At 41.0% G+C, this 13,063-nt stretch overlaps 1 protein-coding gene across 1 annotated transcript in view; it reads right to left on the bottom strand.

The window, feature by feature from the left end:
- LOC122742374 (lipopolysaccharide-binding protein-like) overlaps window positions 1-9,138 on the bottom strand; it is a 29,880-nt gene extending 20,742 nt beyond the window's left edge. Inside the window, exons 1-5 of the mRNA XM_043986590.1 lie at window positions 8,810-9,138; window positions 5,262-5,376; window positions 3,610-3,738; window positions 1,657-1,812; window positions 140-203 (exon numbers count right to left, since the gene is read on the bottom strand). Coding sequence (XP_043842525.1) covers window positions 140-203; window positions 1,657-1,812; window positions 3,610-3,738; window positions 5,262-5,376; window positions 8,810-8,933 — 588 coding nt within the window. The 5' untranslated portion in view covers window positions 8,934-9,138. The remainder of the gene's footprint in view (window positions 1-139; window positions 204-1,656; window positions 1,813-3,609; window positions 3,739-5,261; window positions 5,377-8,809) is intronic.
- Window positions 9,139-13,063: the final 3,925 nt, after the last annotated feature.

Here is a 13,063-nt window from a genome sequence, read left to right as displayed (position 1 = left end):
CTAACTGTTTCCAAGAGGCAGTAAGGGAGATAGCAGGAAGGAATCCTAGCAGTCATTTGTAATTATTGTGCCCTGGGGTACAGTTTTGTAATTGCCACGAAGAGCCTAATTGTGCTCCAGAGCTCCCACTTCCTGTTACCTTATCTTCCAAAATTCTTCTGAACTTGGACTCAATTTGTTTTTGGAAGAGGTTCAGCAGCCACCTGGAGAGATAAACAAACACAAGGACACCAAGTCAATCAGAGACCAGAAAGGCCTATCATGAATAAAGCTAGCCTGGGTATGAGGGGGGAAAACCCCAAACCATCCCCTAGCTGTGACCAAGCCCTGTCTGAAGGGGAATGGCATCCAAAGGGGTTTTCCCAAATGTGACGAGTACTTGGGGAGGCATCCAGCAGTTCAAATAGAACCAGCACATTTATTCAGCATGCCCTACATTACATAGCAGTGGCAGCTGAATTAGGATTTAACACCTGGGGACCAGGAAGAAGGGGAGGGGTAGGCTTTGGGATAGGATAATAAAAGGCCCTAAAAATTAGAGAATACAGGCCAGAGACAGACCTTTCTGACCCTGAAAATCTCCTAAATGACATTTCCCTAGAAAAGTCCAAAGTGACTGTGAGATCCCAATCCTGGCCCAGACAGGAACTTCATAGATTAACAAAGGTATCTGGCCTGATACTATGGATCCACGTAGGATTTAAAGACAGCAGTGATCTTAGAGATCATCTCGTCCAACCTCCTTTTACTCAGGAGGAAACTGAGGGAAGTATCATACAGGGGGAAGATTCACCTGGGCATTAAGTGGCAGCAACAATAGGATTCTAACCCAGATCCTCTGACTCCAAATCTAGCATTCTTTCCACTAGAAAAATTCATTCTCAGTTTCTTGGTTTGTGAAGTGTGATGTAAATCTGCAGATTGCTTGCTCGCTGACCCAACTGCCATGAACCTTCAAGGAGCACAATACTGACTCAGTCAGCTCGGACAGCCCATACCTGAACAAGAACCCCCTCTTGAACACATTCAACAAATGGTCATCTGGCCTTTGGGTGAGTACCTCCAGTGAGGGGAGAATCTAGCACCTCACAAGGGAGCTAGTCCACTCTTAGACAGCTCTCAGAAGGTTTTTTTTCCAGACACTAAATCTCAAATTGCCTCCTTGCAACTTCATTATCCTGGCTGCCCTCCATTTCAGCTTAACAACATTCCTAAAATGGCATGCTCAGAACAGAGTATCGTCCTCCAGATGTAATCTGACTATGGCAAAGTACAAAGGGGCTACCATCCCCCAAAACTCCGCCTCTGTTAAGGCAATCAATTCACTTTCTTGGCCTGTTGAGCTTCTAGCCTGTCAAAAACTCTAGACCCTTTTCAGAGACATACAGTCTAGCTATGCTATTTCTGTCTTGTACATATGAGGTTGATTTTTTGAACCCAAGTTTAATACTTTACATTTATCTCTGTTTTACCATATTAAAATTGGTTCAATCTTCAACCCTTTCAAGACCTTTTTTGGATTCTGACTATTGTCTAATATCTTAGCCCCCAACATCATAGAGGACAATCACAGCTGATCTTTGTGCCCCCTTTAGGGACAGAATTATGAGGGAGATAGGCGCAAAGTATGATTCTAGACAATCGAGAGTTACCTACCCAATTTTTCCAGAAATGTCAAGATCAACATCAGCAATGTGGCTGCTACATTTTTTGTTGGTGGCTGTGGGTCTCCCAGAACTATCACTGCCCAATCTCAGAGATACTGAAATGGAAATATCTTTAACTTTTAGATCGAAGGAACCGCTTACTCTCCTAGTAGGAAAAAAAAAGGAGAACTAATGATTTGAACCAGGAATGGTTTGTTTTGAGAATTGCTCAAGAAAAGAAAATTCCTTTTCATGGCAAAATTCCGCTAAATTCTGCAGGCCATGAAAATGACCCCTGGGTTTTCAAAGGCCATACTGGCCAAGTGCAGGACCTATCAAGCTGGAAAAACTTTGAGTGCAAGCCCATCATTTGAGAGTCAGGTTAAGTTTGGAGATGTTCACTGCCAGTTTGGATACCATGGGAATATTTTTAAATATAGAGGGATTAGTATCTTCATTAGTAGGGGGAGGGCCCATTGCAATGGTATCATGCCATCTTGAAATATTGCCAGGGACATCATTACAATGGATCCATTGGCACTTTGATGATTAGGGCATGATCAAAGAGAGAGGACATACTTCTGCATGATATAGCCATGCCAGGAAGTAAAATGATGACTGATAAATAAGCATGCACTACCCCATGTTTTGTCCTGGACCACCAGCCCCAACTTCAATAACCCTAAGGGTTCAACCACCATGTCTGTCTTCCAGGAACACCTTTCCCCATTGCCATGCCAGTGCACCTGCACCCTGGCAACATCAATGGTGGTAGGGCATGCTGGCCCTAGGGTGTTTTAAGGCTTCTTCTCTTCCCCATTCTCTGCCCCTCCAAGACAAATTTGGCTGAGGGGACAAGAGTTCTTTTTTTTCTTTTCTTTTTTTTTTTAGTGAGGCAATTGGGGTTAAGTGACTTGCGCAGGGTCACACAGCTAGTAAGTATTAAGTGTCTGAGGCCAGATTTGAACTCAGGTACTCCTGACTCCAGGGCCAGTGCTCTATCCACTGCGCCATCTAGCTGCCCCAGACAAGAGTTCTTAATTATTAATTACTATAGAAAGATTCTTTGTCAGACTGTGTTTCCCAATTTTTGTTCCAGAAAATATGGTTATCATAAAATCTAGGGGCTCCACAAGCTTCCCTACCTCATCAGCATGCCATAAATCCTTTCCATTTCTTACTTGGCTTAGAAGAGCCAGGGGCAGAAGGGAAGGGGGTGAGGGAAAGAGAGGGAGAGAACTGGTCTTGTAGGCATAGAAAGGGTGAGTTGGTGACTTAGATCAACTCTGTTAATGAATATTGGGAGGGTCTAAGGAGAAGCATCAAGATGCCAGGCCTGAAACAAAGACCTAGAGTGATGAAAGGCAAAGAGTCAGTAAATTCCAGGGCCGAGAAGAAAATAAGATGGAAGAGAAAAGGACATGCTTAAGATCAATTTTATGGCTTTACGGTGGGTCAGCCCTAGCTGGAACCTGGGGCCCTGTATCCATAATATCCCATCAGTCACGATGGGTTCTGCTCAGGAAGTATCAATCCCAGGAAATGAGGGTGAGCCTGAGCATTTTCAGAGCTGGGCCCATGCCAAGTGCTCATATGATATTCTCTTTGCTTCTTCCTCCATCCTGAGAAGATGAATTAGAATGGTGCTGTAAAGTTGAAAGTCCAGGATTCTGGGCCATGCTCTGCAACTATTGAGCTGTGTAACCTTGGAGATTTTTTTGCACTGTTTCCTTATCTGTAAAATGTGGGGACTGGACTAGATGAGCTCAGAGGTCACTCTCAGTTCTGACATTCTGTTCTTAGATCCCTTCCAACTCTAATATTCTCTGTTCTATTTTCTAAGGTCCTTATCATCTTAGAATTCTGTGATTGTGAATCCTCACCTCAGAGAAGAAAGACAAGGTCACTCGAATAATAGGAAAGCCACTGTGGAACTAGAAGCTTGCAACAACACCCGACTTACACAAAAGACTTGCGCGCTTTCCAATCGCCATTCACGTGGATAAAGGCATTGGAGATAGATGCCTTTAGGCCTTCACCAGGCACCAGATCCAGTTTGGAGTTCTTTAGCTCAACACTTTTTATCCTAAGACTAAAAAAGAAAAACAAGGGTAAACCAAGGCACCTAGGTGTGGGGACTGGAGCAGGGATATCAGGATCCTGATTTAGTCTCTGGAGGCTCATTCTGGTGGTCTTCTTCCTTAAAGGGCTTTCCTTAAGGGATTACAGAGCCTCAGTTGTTGTTAATATCTGCACAGCATGTTAATAGCTCAAACATTTTTAGAGCTTTAAAGTTTATGAAATTAACTCTCTCTTAGCTGCTATTAGGATGATGCTTCCCATTTAACCAATGAGGAAAGTGAGGCTAGGTGATGGGAAATGACAAGTGTCTGAGCCAGGACTTGAGCCCAGGTCAACTGAATCCAAGGTCAATGCCTGGTCAATGCTGACCCTCAACTCTATTACCTAAGCACCTCTCATGGACTTCATTTTCCCTTCCCTTGCTTCTACTGTTATCTCTTTGAAATCAGCTCAGAATGAACATCTCTTAATAGGAAGAAACAAGAAAATAACTCATAACAACAATGAGAACAGTTCACATTCCTATAGCACTCTAATACTAAAGAACTTCCCTTAAGATCATAGTCCTCTCAAATAAAAGGAAAAGGGAATAGTTCCATTTCATTAACTCTGGGGATGCTGGACCTATAATTGGGAGGAGGCATATGAGCTGAATAATTTTTTTATAAAACTCCTTTATTCATTTTTTTACATTCTTCTTACCCTTCATTATCTGGCTCCTCTAAATCTCTCTCCTGCCACCAGTAGGATTTCCCAAAATGAGGGCAGGTGACTAAGGATGACATTGCTTTCCAGACTCCAACCTCCCTGAGTTGGGAATTGTTGTCATTTGTCCTTTGTTCTATTTTTCTTTCCTTTTTTTTTTTTTTTTTAGAATTTTAATTTTCCCAAATTACATGTAAAAACAAATTTTAACATCAATTTTTAAAACTTTGTGCTCCACATTCTTTTCCTCCCTCCCTCCCCACCCCCTCTTAAGTTTTCAAGCAGTTCAATATAAGTTATGCATGTGTAGTTGTCTTTTGTTCTTAAAGAGGATCATGAGATTGGGAGGTAATGTCATGACTTGCAGCGAATTGAATTTAAGTGAGGCAAAGCTATACAAAGTCACCAACTTCATTCTCTCCTCCAGAACCATCAAGGTCCAGTGGTAAGATATAAATCAGGATGACTGGAGATGACCCCAGATGTTTGAGGCAATCAGGGTTACGTGACTTGCCCAGGGTCACACAGCTAGTAAGCGTCAAGTGTCTGAGGCCATATTTGAACTCGGCTGCTCCTGACTACAGGGCCAGTGTTCTATCCACCAGGCCAGCTAGCTGCCCCAGCTGAGTTGGGAATTAGCTACCCTGGAAAGATAAGCATGTTTCTAAAGCTTCTCCTGAACCCTATATTCAAACAGTGATTCTAGAGAGCTCCTGCCCCAATAGGGTGGGATCTTTAGTTCTCTCTCTTCCCACAACTTCTTATGGCTATCCAATACCACTCCCACAAGTCTGTACTTGTAACTAGGTTCTGAGCTTCCCACCTCACCTCTTGAAATGATACTCCCCATTTCCAAAATGTTTAATCTTAAAATCTCCTTTGAAATCAGGCAGAGTGATTGTCATCAGTTCGCTTTCCAAGGTGGCCACTCCCTCAACACCAGCTGCAGAGACAAAGAGTTAAATGGTATAGGAGGAGGGTGGGTAGAGGGGAGTAGTGAAGAACTATAAGTGCCAAACAGAGGTAATAGAGAGCCATTGGAGTTTATTGAGTAAGGGTATGTGTGTGCGTGTATCTGTAAGGGTGTTTGTATATATCTGTGTGTTGTGTGTGTGTGTTTGTGTGTCTAAGTGACATCCTTGAACCTAAGTGAGCTTTAGGTAAACCACTTTAGCAGCTATGTGCAGGATGGTTTGGTATCAGGGCAGATTTGAGGTAGGAAGGCCAATTAGGAGGCTACTATAAGAGTCTCCGCAAGAGGTGATGAGGATCTAAATGAGCATAGTGATTACCAGAGTGGAGGGAATGGGGCATATTTGGCATGGTGTGGAGCTTGGTTATCTGATTAGTTAAGTAGGATGTGGGAGAGCAAGGAGGTTACAGACCCAGGTAACTAGAAGTATGGTGGTATCTTGAATAGTAACCCAAAGGTTTGGGAGAAAGACTTAAAGACTAGAGTTGGAGATTATATATGTGTGTTTGTGTGTGTGTGTGTATATATGTATATATAAAAGTGTTTGTAGATAGATAGATGTGTGTATATATATATATATATATATATATGTATATAATATTATCCAGAGAGAAATTAGGATAGGGATTTATGTGTATATGTATGTATATGTATACATATATGTATATGTATATAATATTATATAAACATATATTACATAGGACTGGATATATTTAGCCCTAGTCTAGATAGACAGACAGACGGAGCCCCCTCCCCCCAGGGAAATTACCTCATATTTGTTTTGTGTTTTATTATGTATGTCTATGTGGTTTCCTTCCAGTAGAATGTAAGCTCCTTGGGGGCAGGGACTATTTCTCTTCTGTGTTTGTATCCCCAGCATCTGGCATAATATTTTGTTCATAGTAAGCACTAAATAAACATTATTATATTGTATTAAACTTGAGGATTCAATTCAGATTTGCCCTAGAGTTGAGAATAGGGTCTGAGGAGATAAATAAGACATTTTAAATCAACCAGCTATCAACAAACATTTATGAAGTGCCTACTTGTGCCAGAAACTGTGCTAGGTACTAGAGATAGAAAGACAAAAACACAACAGTTCTTGTTCTCAAGGTGCTTACATTCTATCAGGGTAAATATCTAGTAATGAAAACAGCAGAGGCCTAAGGGTCAGGAAACCAGGGTTCTAGTCCATGCTCTGATGTTAACTAGTTATGTAGACTTGACTTCTCTATGTCTCATTTTTTTCCATCTTTAAAAATAGGATTAAATAATGATATATTACCTTCCTCACATTTGGAAAACTGTAAAGACCATAGAAATGTGAGCCATTGTGACTGCTGTTGTAACAATAATAATACTTCATTTTTACATAGTGCTTTAAGATGATTCTGAGCAAGGAACCCACTCATTTTATCCATCCTGAAAACAAGGACGTGCTGCCTCCCATCAGGAAGAAGAAGGGATAGGAGAGAAGAAAAAGGCTGAGGTCAATCCATGATGGCGGTAGGAGGGAGGGGACCTCTGTGGCCAGCTCTGCCCTAACTGATTGTTGAGCCAATTTCATCCTATCCTCCACCATTGGGATTGATGTCCAATGAGGCTAATATTTAACTACCTTCCTTGCTCAACCCCCACCCATTTTGTATCCTAAAGCTATAGTCCAAAGTATCCTGTACTTCTGACAATCTAAATTCACATCCACTTAGAATTGAGAACTAGAAGTCAGAGAATCTGGGTTCTAATCCTACCTCTGACACCAACTCAATGTGTGACTTTGGACAAATCTCTTCCCCTCTCCAAGGTTCCTCTTCTATAAAATGAGGCAATTAGACTATGAAGATTTCTAAAGTCCCTTCAATCTCTGAGAGTCTGTGTTCTAAGTTGGGAAAGACAAATTGCTAGCTAGCAATTGGGAGGAATGAGGTCATTGCTGGGGATGTTGCCCAACTGCTGCCTTAGGATGCTGTCTCCTCCTCCTCTTTGTCCTTTTCCTCCTCCTCCTCTTCTTCCTTCTCTTTGTCATCCTCCTTTTCCTCCATCTTCTCCTTTTCTCTGTATGTCTTTCTCTCCTGATGCTTCTCTTTTTCTCTCCCTTCCCCTAGTCATTTCTTTATTTCAACAACAGTCTCTGGGAGGATTAAACCTGGACTTTCTATCCCTCTGGTTAGCTTCCATCACAGAGCAGTTAATGAGAATAACTAGGATTTATATAGCCCTTCAGGTCTGCAAAGTGTTTTACATGTTATCTCCCTTTATCCATCCAGTAATCTATACTTGACAAAATGGCTTCCCTTGAGTTCTTAGAAAATCTTCCCTGCCTCCCACCCCAACATATCAGTGTACTGATTATCAATCTTCATTTGACAGAAGGAGAAACAGAAATGAGGAAATGACTAATCGAGGACCATAAGATTTATAGTTGGAAGGTCCTTCAGAGGTCATGTGATCCACCTTTCTCACATTACAGATGAGGAAACTGAGGACCACAGACAGAGCCAGGGAACCACTAAAGATAATACAGCAAGTGAGCAGCAGAACTGTGATTCAAACCCAGGCCCTTTTCCTTCAGAGTCAGTTCTCAGTCTAATTTCCCATGCTACTTTCTTGAGGTGCTAGCTAAGTACACTGGCTTAAGTAGGGAAAGGAGAGGAACAAATATTTATGAAGAATCTACTACGGGGGCGGCTAGGTGGCGCAGTGGATAAAGCACCAGCCCTGGATTCAGGAGGACCTGAGTTCAAATTCGGCCTCAGACACTTGATACTTACTAGCTGTGTGACCCTGGGCAAGTCACTTAAACCCCATTGCCCCCCAAAACCAAAAAACAAAACAAACAACAAAAAAAAGAATCTACTACATTCCAGGCACTGTGTTCCATGCTTTACAAATGTTATTTCATCAGACCCTCACAACAACTCTGAGAGTTAAGTGCTATTATTATCCCCAGGGTCACACAGCTATTGAGTGCTTGAGGCCAGATTTGAACTCAGATCTTCCTAACTACAGCCCCATGTTTTATCCATTGCACTACCTAACTGTGCTAAGACACTAAATTACCTGGGAGGACTAATAGGAGGACTAACAGCAATGTCACATGTCCAGTCAATGAGATTGGAACCATCTTCCCCATATAATTTGCTCATGAAGTGGCCCTAAAAATTTACATTTTATTTCTTAACCAACCTTTTAGGGATAGATATTATAACCCCCATTTTACAGATGAAGAAACTGAGGTTCTGAGAAGGCAAGGGGCCTACTTTAATCTATCATGAATCAAGCTAATAAGTAGCAAAGCTGGGGCTAAAACCCAGATTTCTTGATGTCAACCCTATCACATCCATTAACAGGGCTACCTGTAGATTAGATGTGGGAAGCCCCATGAGATGCTCCAGTTCCTTACCATAATTCAGGCCCTTCTGGGTGATCTTGGCCACGATTCCTGGATTGCTGGCATGGACCCTAGAACCCAGAAACTCCAAGAGCAGCAATAAAGACACCAATATCCAGTTTTGGGCCCTCATCATCCCCTCAAGGTCCTTCCTTTTGGAAAAGAAGCTCAGTGACTGCTGGTGTCTCCTTCAGTGGAAGGGGAAACAGGAGAGGACTCTCATTTATAGCCAGGTGGAGGAGGAATCTGGGAGAAGGATCGCCTTCCTGTATTGCTCTGGAAATTCCAAGGTTCTGAAATGAAAAGGGAAAGGGTGAGAGGAGGAGGGAGAATATGGGGAAATAAAGGGAAAGTCTCTATTTATGCTTTGGGTGTTTACTTAGCACCTTGCTCATTCGGCCCAGAGGCCAGAGGCTAGATTTGCTTTGGCTGAAAAATAGCTCCCATAATCCTCCTGTCTCTGGGTAATTTCCCGTTAGCAGCTGGAGGGAAAGGAGAGAACAGAGGAGTGAAATTCAAAACCTTTGCAAGTCTCAGAGACAGTCAGAACCCCAACGCAGGTCCACTGCTTTGGAATCAGAATCTCAGAGTCTCAAAGTTGGAAGAGACCTCAGGGCCATGGCTTCTAACCAATACCAGTACCCTAGACAGAATAATTAGCAAATTTGTCCTTGCAGTCTTTGCCTGAAGACCTTCAGTGGTAGGGAACTCATTTCTAGAAGCCTATGGCATTCCATTGTACTTGAGTAGTTTTAATTTGTAAGATTTTATTTTTATCTCCATGAAGTCTAAATCTGTCTCCTCCCTCTTCCCCATCTCCTATAAAATGGAAATAAAAACAGGGTTATTGTTAGGATCCAATGAGATAACATGTACAGTGCTTTGCTAACCTGAAGGTACCATGTAAATGCTATTATTAGCATTAATATGTACAAATATGATCTCATTTCTTCCTCACCCCAATCCTGGGAGTTAGGTGTTATTATTTTCTCCATTTTATAATTGAGGAAACTGAGGTAGATAGATTATAACTTGCCAAGGTCACAAAACCATGAAGGCTTGAAGCCTAATTAGAAACCCCAACACCCCACCCCCACACACCACTACCCTTCCCCCCTCCCCTCCTCTCCTCCTCAGCCACCACCCCTCACCCCTCACTTTTCCATTGTTCCTAGTTCTGAATCCTGGCCAAGATCAACAAACACACAGAGACCTTTCATAATCCTTGGACATAATGAAGTCTCCACTTAGCCAGGCTAGCAAACTCCAGTTCCTTCAGTGTTTCTCATTTGGCATGGACCTGAGGTCCTTCACTACTGTAGTTTTCCTCCTCTGGATGGCAATAATAGTAATGATAAAAATTATTAATAATAATAATAACATTTACATAGTATTTTACATGTGTTATCCCCTTTGATGCTCATAATTTTCCAAGTAAGGTACTATTCTTATCCTCATTTTATGGTTAAGGAAAATGAGACTGAAAGAGATTAAGTGACTTGTCCAGGTCATCCAGGAAGCAAGTGTCTGAGAGGGATTTGAACTCAGGTCTTTTTGACTCAAAGTCTAACACTCGGTGAACTTTGCCACCTGAGTGACTCAACAATAATAATAGCAATAGGGGGCAGCTAGATGGAGCAGGGGATAGAGCACTGGCCCTGGATTCAGAAGGACCTGAGTCCAAATCTGGCCTCAAACACTTGACACTTACTAGCTGTGTGACCTTGGGCAAGTCACTTAATCCTCATTGCCCCACAAATAATGATAATAATAGTAGAAAATAATAATAATAGTAAATAATAGTAATAAGTAATATCATTACTGTTGAAATTCTTGACTTTTTGTTCCCCCACATGGATTTTGTTATCACTTTTTCTAACTCTATAAAATATGATTTTAGCAGTTTGGTACAACACTGAATAAGTAAATTAGATAGTATTGCCATTTTCATTTTTATTGGCTTAAGCAGTTGATGTTTTACCAATTCCTTATTTCTTCATTTCTGAGAAGTGTTTTTTGGTTAAATTTACATAGTCCTTGATTGATCTTCATAGAAAAATTCTCAAATATTTTATAGCTTCTGTAGTTATTTTCTTTCTTTCTTTCTTTCTCTTTCTTTCTTTCTTTCTTTCTTTCTTTCTTTCTTTCTTTCTTTCTTTCTTTCTTTCTTTCTTTCTTTCTTTCTTTCTTTCTTCCTTCCTTCCTTCCTTCCTTCCTTCCTTCCTTTCTTTCTTTCTTTCTTTCTTTCTTTCTTTCTTTCTTTCTTTCTTTCTTTCTTTCTTTCTTTCTTTCTTTCTTTTTCTGTGGGGCAATGAGGGTTAAGTGACTTGCCCGGGGTCACACAGCTAGTAAGTGTCAAGTGTCTGAGGCCAGATTTGAACTCAGGTCCTCCTGAATCCAGGGCCAGTGCTTTATCCACTGCACCACCTAGCTGCCCCCTTCTGTAGTTATTTTAAATGAAATTCCTCTTTCTAGATGTTCCTGCTGGATTTTGTTAGGTTTATATAAGAATGCTAATGATTTATATGGATTTATTTTATATCCTACAACTTTACTGAAGTTATTATTTCATTTAATTTTAGGTTACTCTCAAGAGTTCTCCATCATATCATCTGTAATAATAATAGCAGTAACAATAATAGCATTTATATAGTGCTATAAGGTTGGTGAAGTATTGTACATGTCATCTCACTGGATCCTCACAACAGTCCTGGGAGGTAAGTACAGCATGAGCACTGTAACGATTGGAATGACGCCACCTGCTGGATACTTACTGTAGAAGAGTTCTGCCCATGAAGCGAAGGTCTTTGAGGGCAAGACCAGGAGTCTTTTCTTTGGCGGGGAGGAAGTGACGCAGACTAGTGGGAGGAGGAAGGAAGAGACTGGCGCTGACTCTAGGTCTCTTTCCTGAGGACGCTGGCGGAGAAGGGAGCTAGAAATGTGCTCTCCCTTTAATAGATAGGAATCTAGGCCTTTCTCTCTCTCTTTACCAAATTCTTATTCTCCTTAATAAATGCTTAAAAGTCTAACTCTTGCTAAAGCTTGTAATTGATTGGCGACCACTCATTAGATATTTTAGACAGACTAGCAAGAATTTTAGCCCTTAACAGCACCACATTCTCTGGGAGAAGAATTAACTCCTTTTCTGCTAAGACTATACCCATCTCCCCTGAGATAGTCCTCTGAGTTACCTGGCATCGCCCCCCTCAACATTTTGTGCCCTAGATGAACTTTTAGTTACAACTCTATATTTAAACATAGAATGTTAAAGCAGAAAAAGATGTTAGAAAATAGAATATCAGAGTTGGAAAAGCACTTAGAAAATAGAACACTGACTATCGGAGCTGGAAGAGAAGTAGCATGTCAAAGATATTCTTAGGACAGAGAAGTACAATGTCAGGCTCAGAGTTTAGTGGACTGTAAGCTCAGTATGAATCATAAGTGTAAGTAGGGCCAAAAAAGCTAATGAAATCATGGGCAGCACCAAGGGAGTTGTGCTATCTAGGACATAGAGGGTAATCACCCAGAAAGCAATTTGAAATAACAGGAAGAGAGACAAAAGTCACTTTAATCCAGACATTCCACTGTCTGGCATTGCCCCAAAGAGGTCAATTACAAAAAAAAAAAAATTGCTCTCTGCTCCATAACACTTATAGTGGCCCTTTTTAAGGAAGCAAAGAATTGGAACAAAGTAGCTGTCCACTGACTGAGAAAGGGCTAAAGCAATTGTGCTAAATGAGTGTAATAGACTGTTATTGTGCTGTGAGAAATTCTAAAAATGATAAACATAGAGAAGTATAGGAAGATACATGAACTAATGAAAAGTCAAGTAAGCAGAGCCAGGAAAAATGATTTACAAAATAATAATAATAATGGAAATGGAAAGAACAACCTCCACAAAATTACCAAAACTGAATGTTATGGCATTATAATGACTAAGCTTGGACCCAAAGAAGACATATAAGAAGGTAGCTCCTTTTGCTTCTTTGCAGAGGTGTGGAACATGCATGTAATATCAAATACTTTCAAGACATTGATTAGTTTTGCTGAACTCTTTTTTTCCCTTTTCCCCCTTTTTTTTTATAAGAATAGATCTCTGAAAGCAGGGGATACACTGAGAAATATAGGTAATATAAAAACAAAAGAGATCAATAACTATTTAAATATTAATATTTAATAATAATAATGATAGCCTGCTATGATTTGCCCTACTCCAACTAAATTTAGAGTACTCTGTCCAGTTCTGGCCCATTTTGGAAGGGACAC

Source organism: Dromiciops gliroides, chromosome 2 (assembly GCF_019393635.1).
Source record: "Dromiciops gliroides isolate mDroGli1 chromosome 2, mDroGli1.pri, whole genome shotgun sequence".
Lineage (NCBI taxonomy): Eukaryota > Metazoa > Chordata > Mammalia > Microbiotheria > Microbiotheriidae > Dromiciops > Dromiciops gliroides.
Note: the sequence above shows the minus strand (reverse complement) of the source record. Positions and strands in the feature narration are given on the sequence as shown.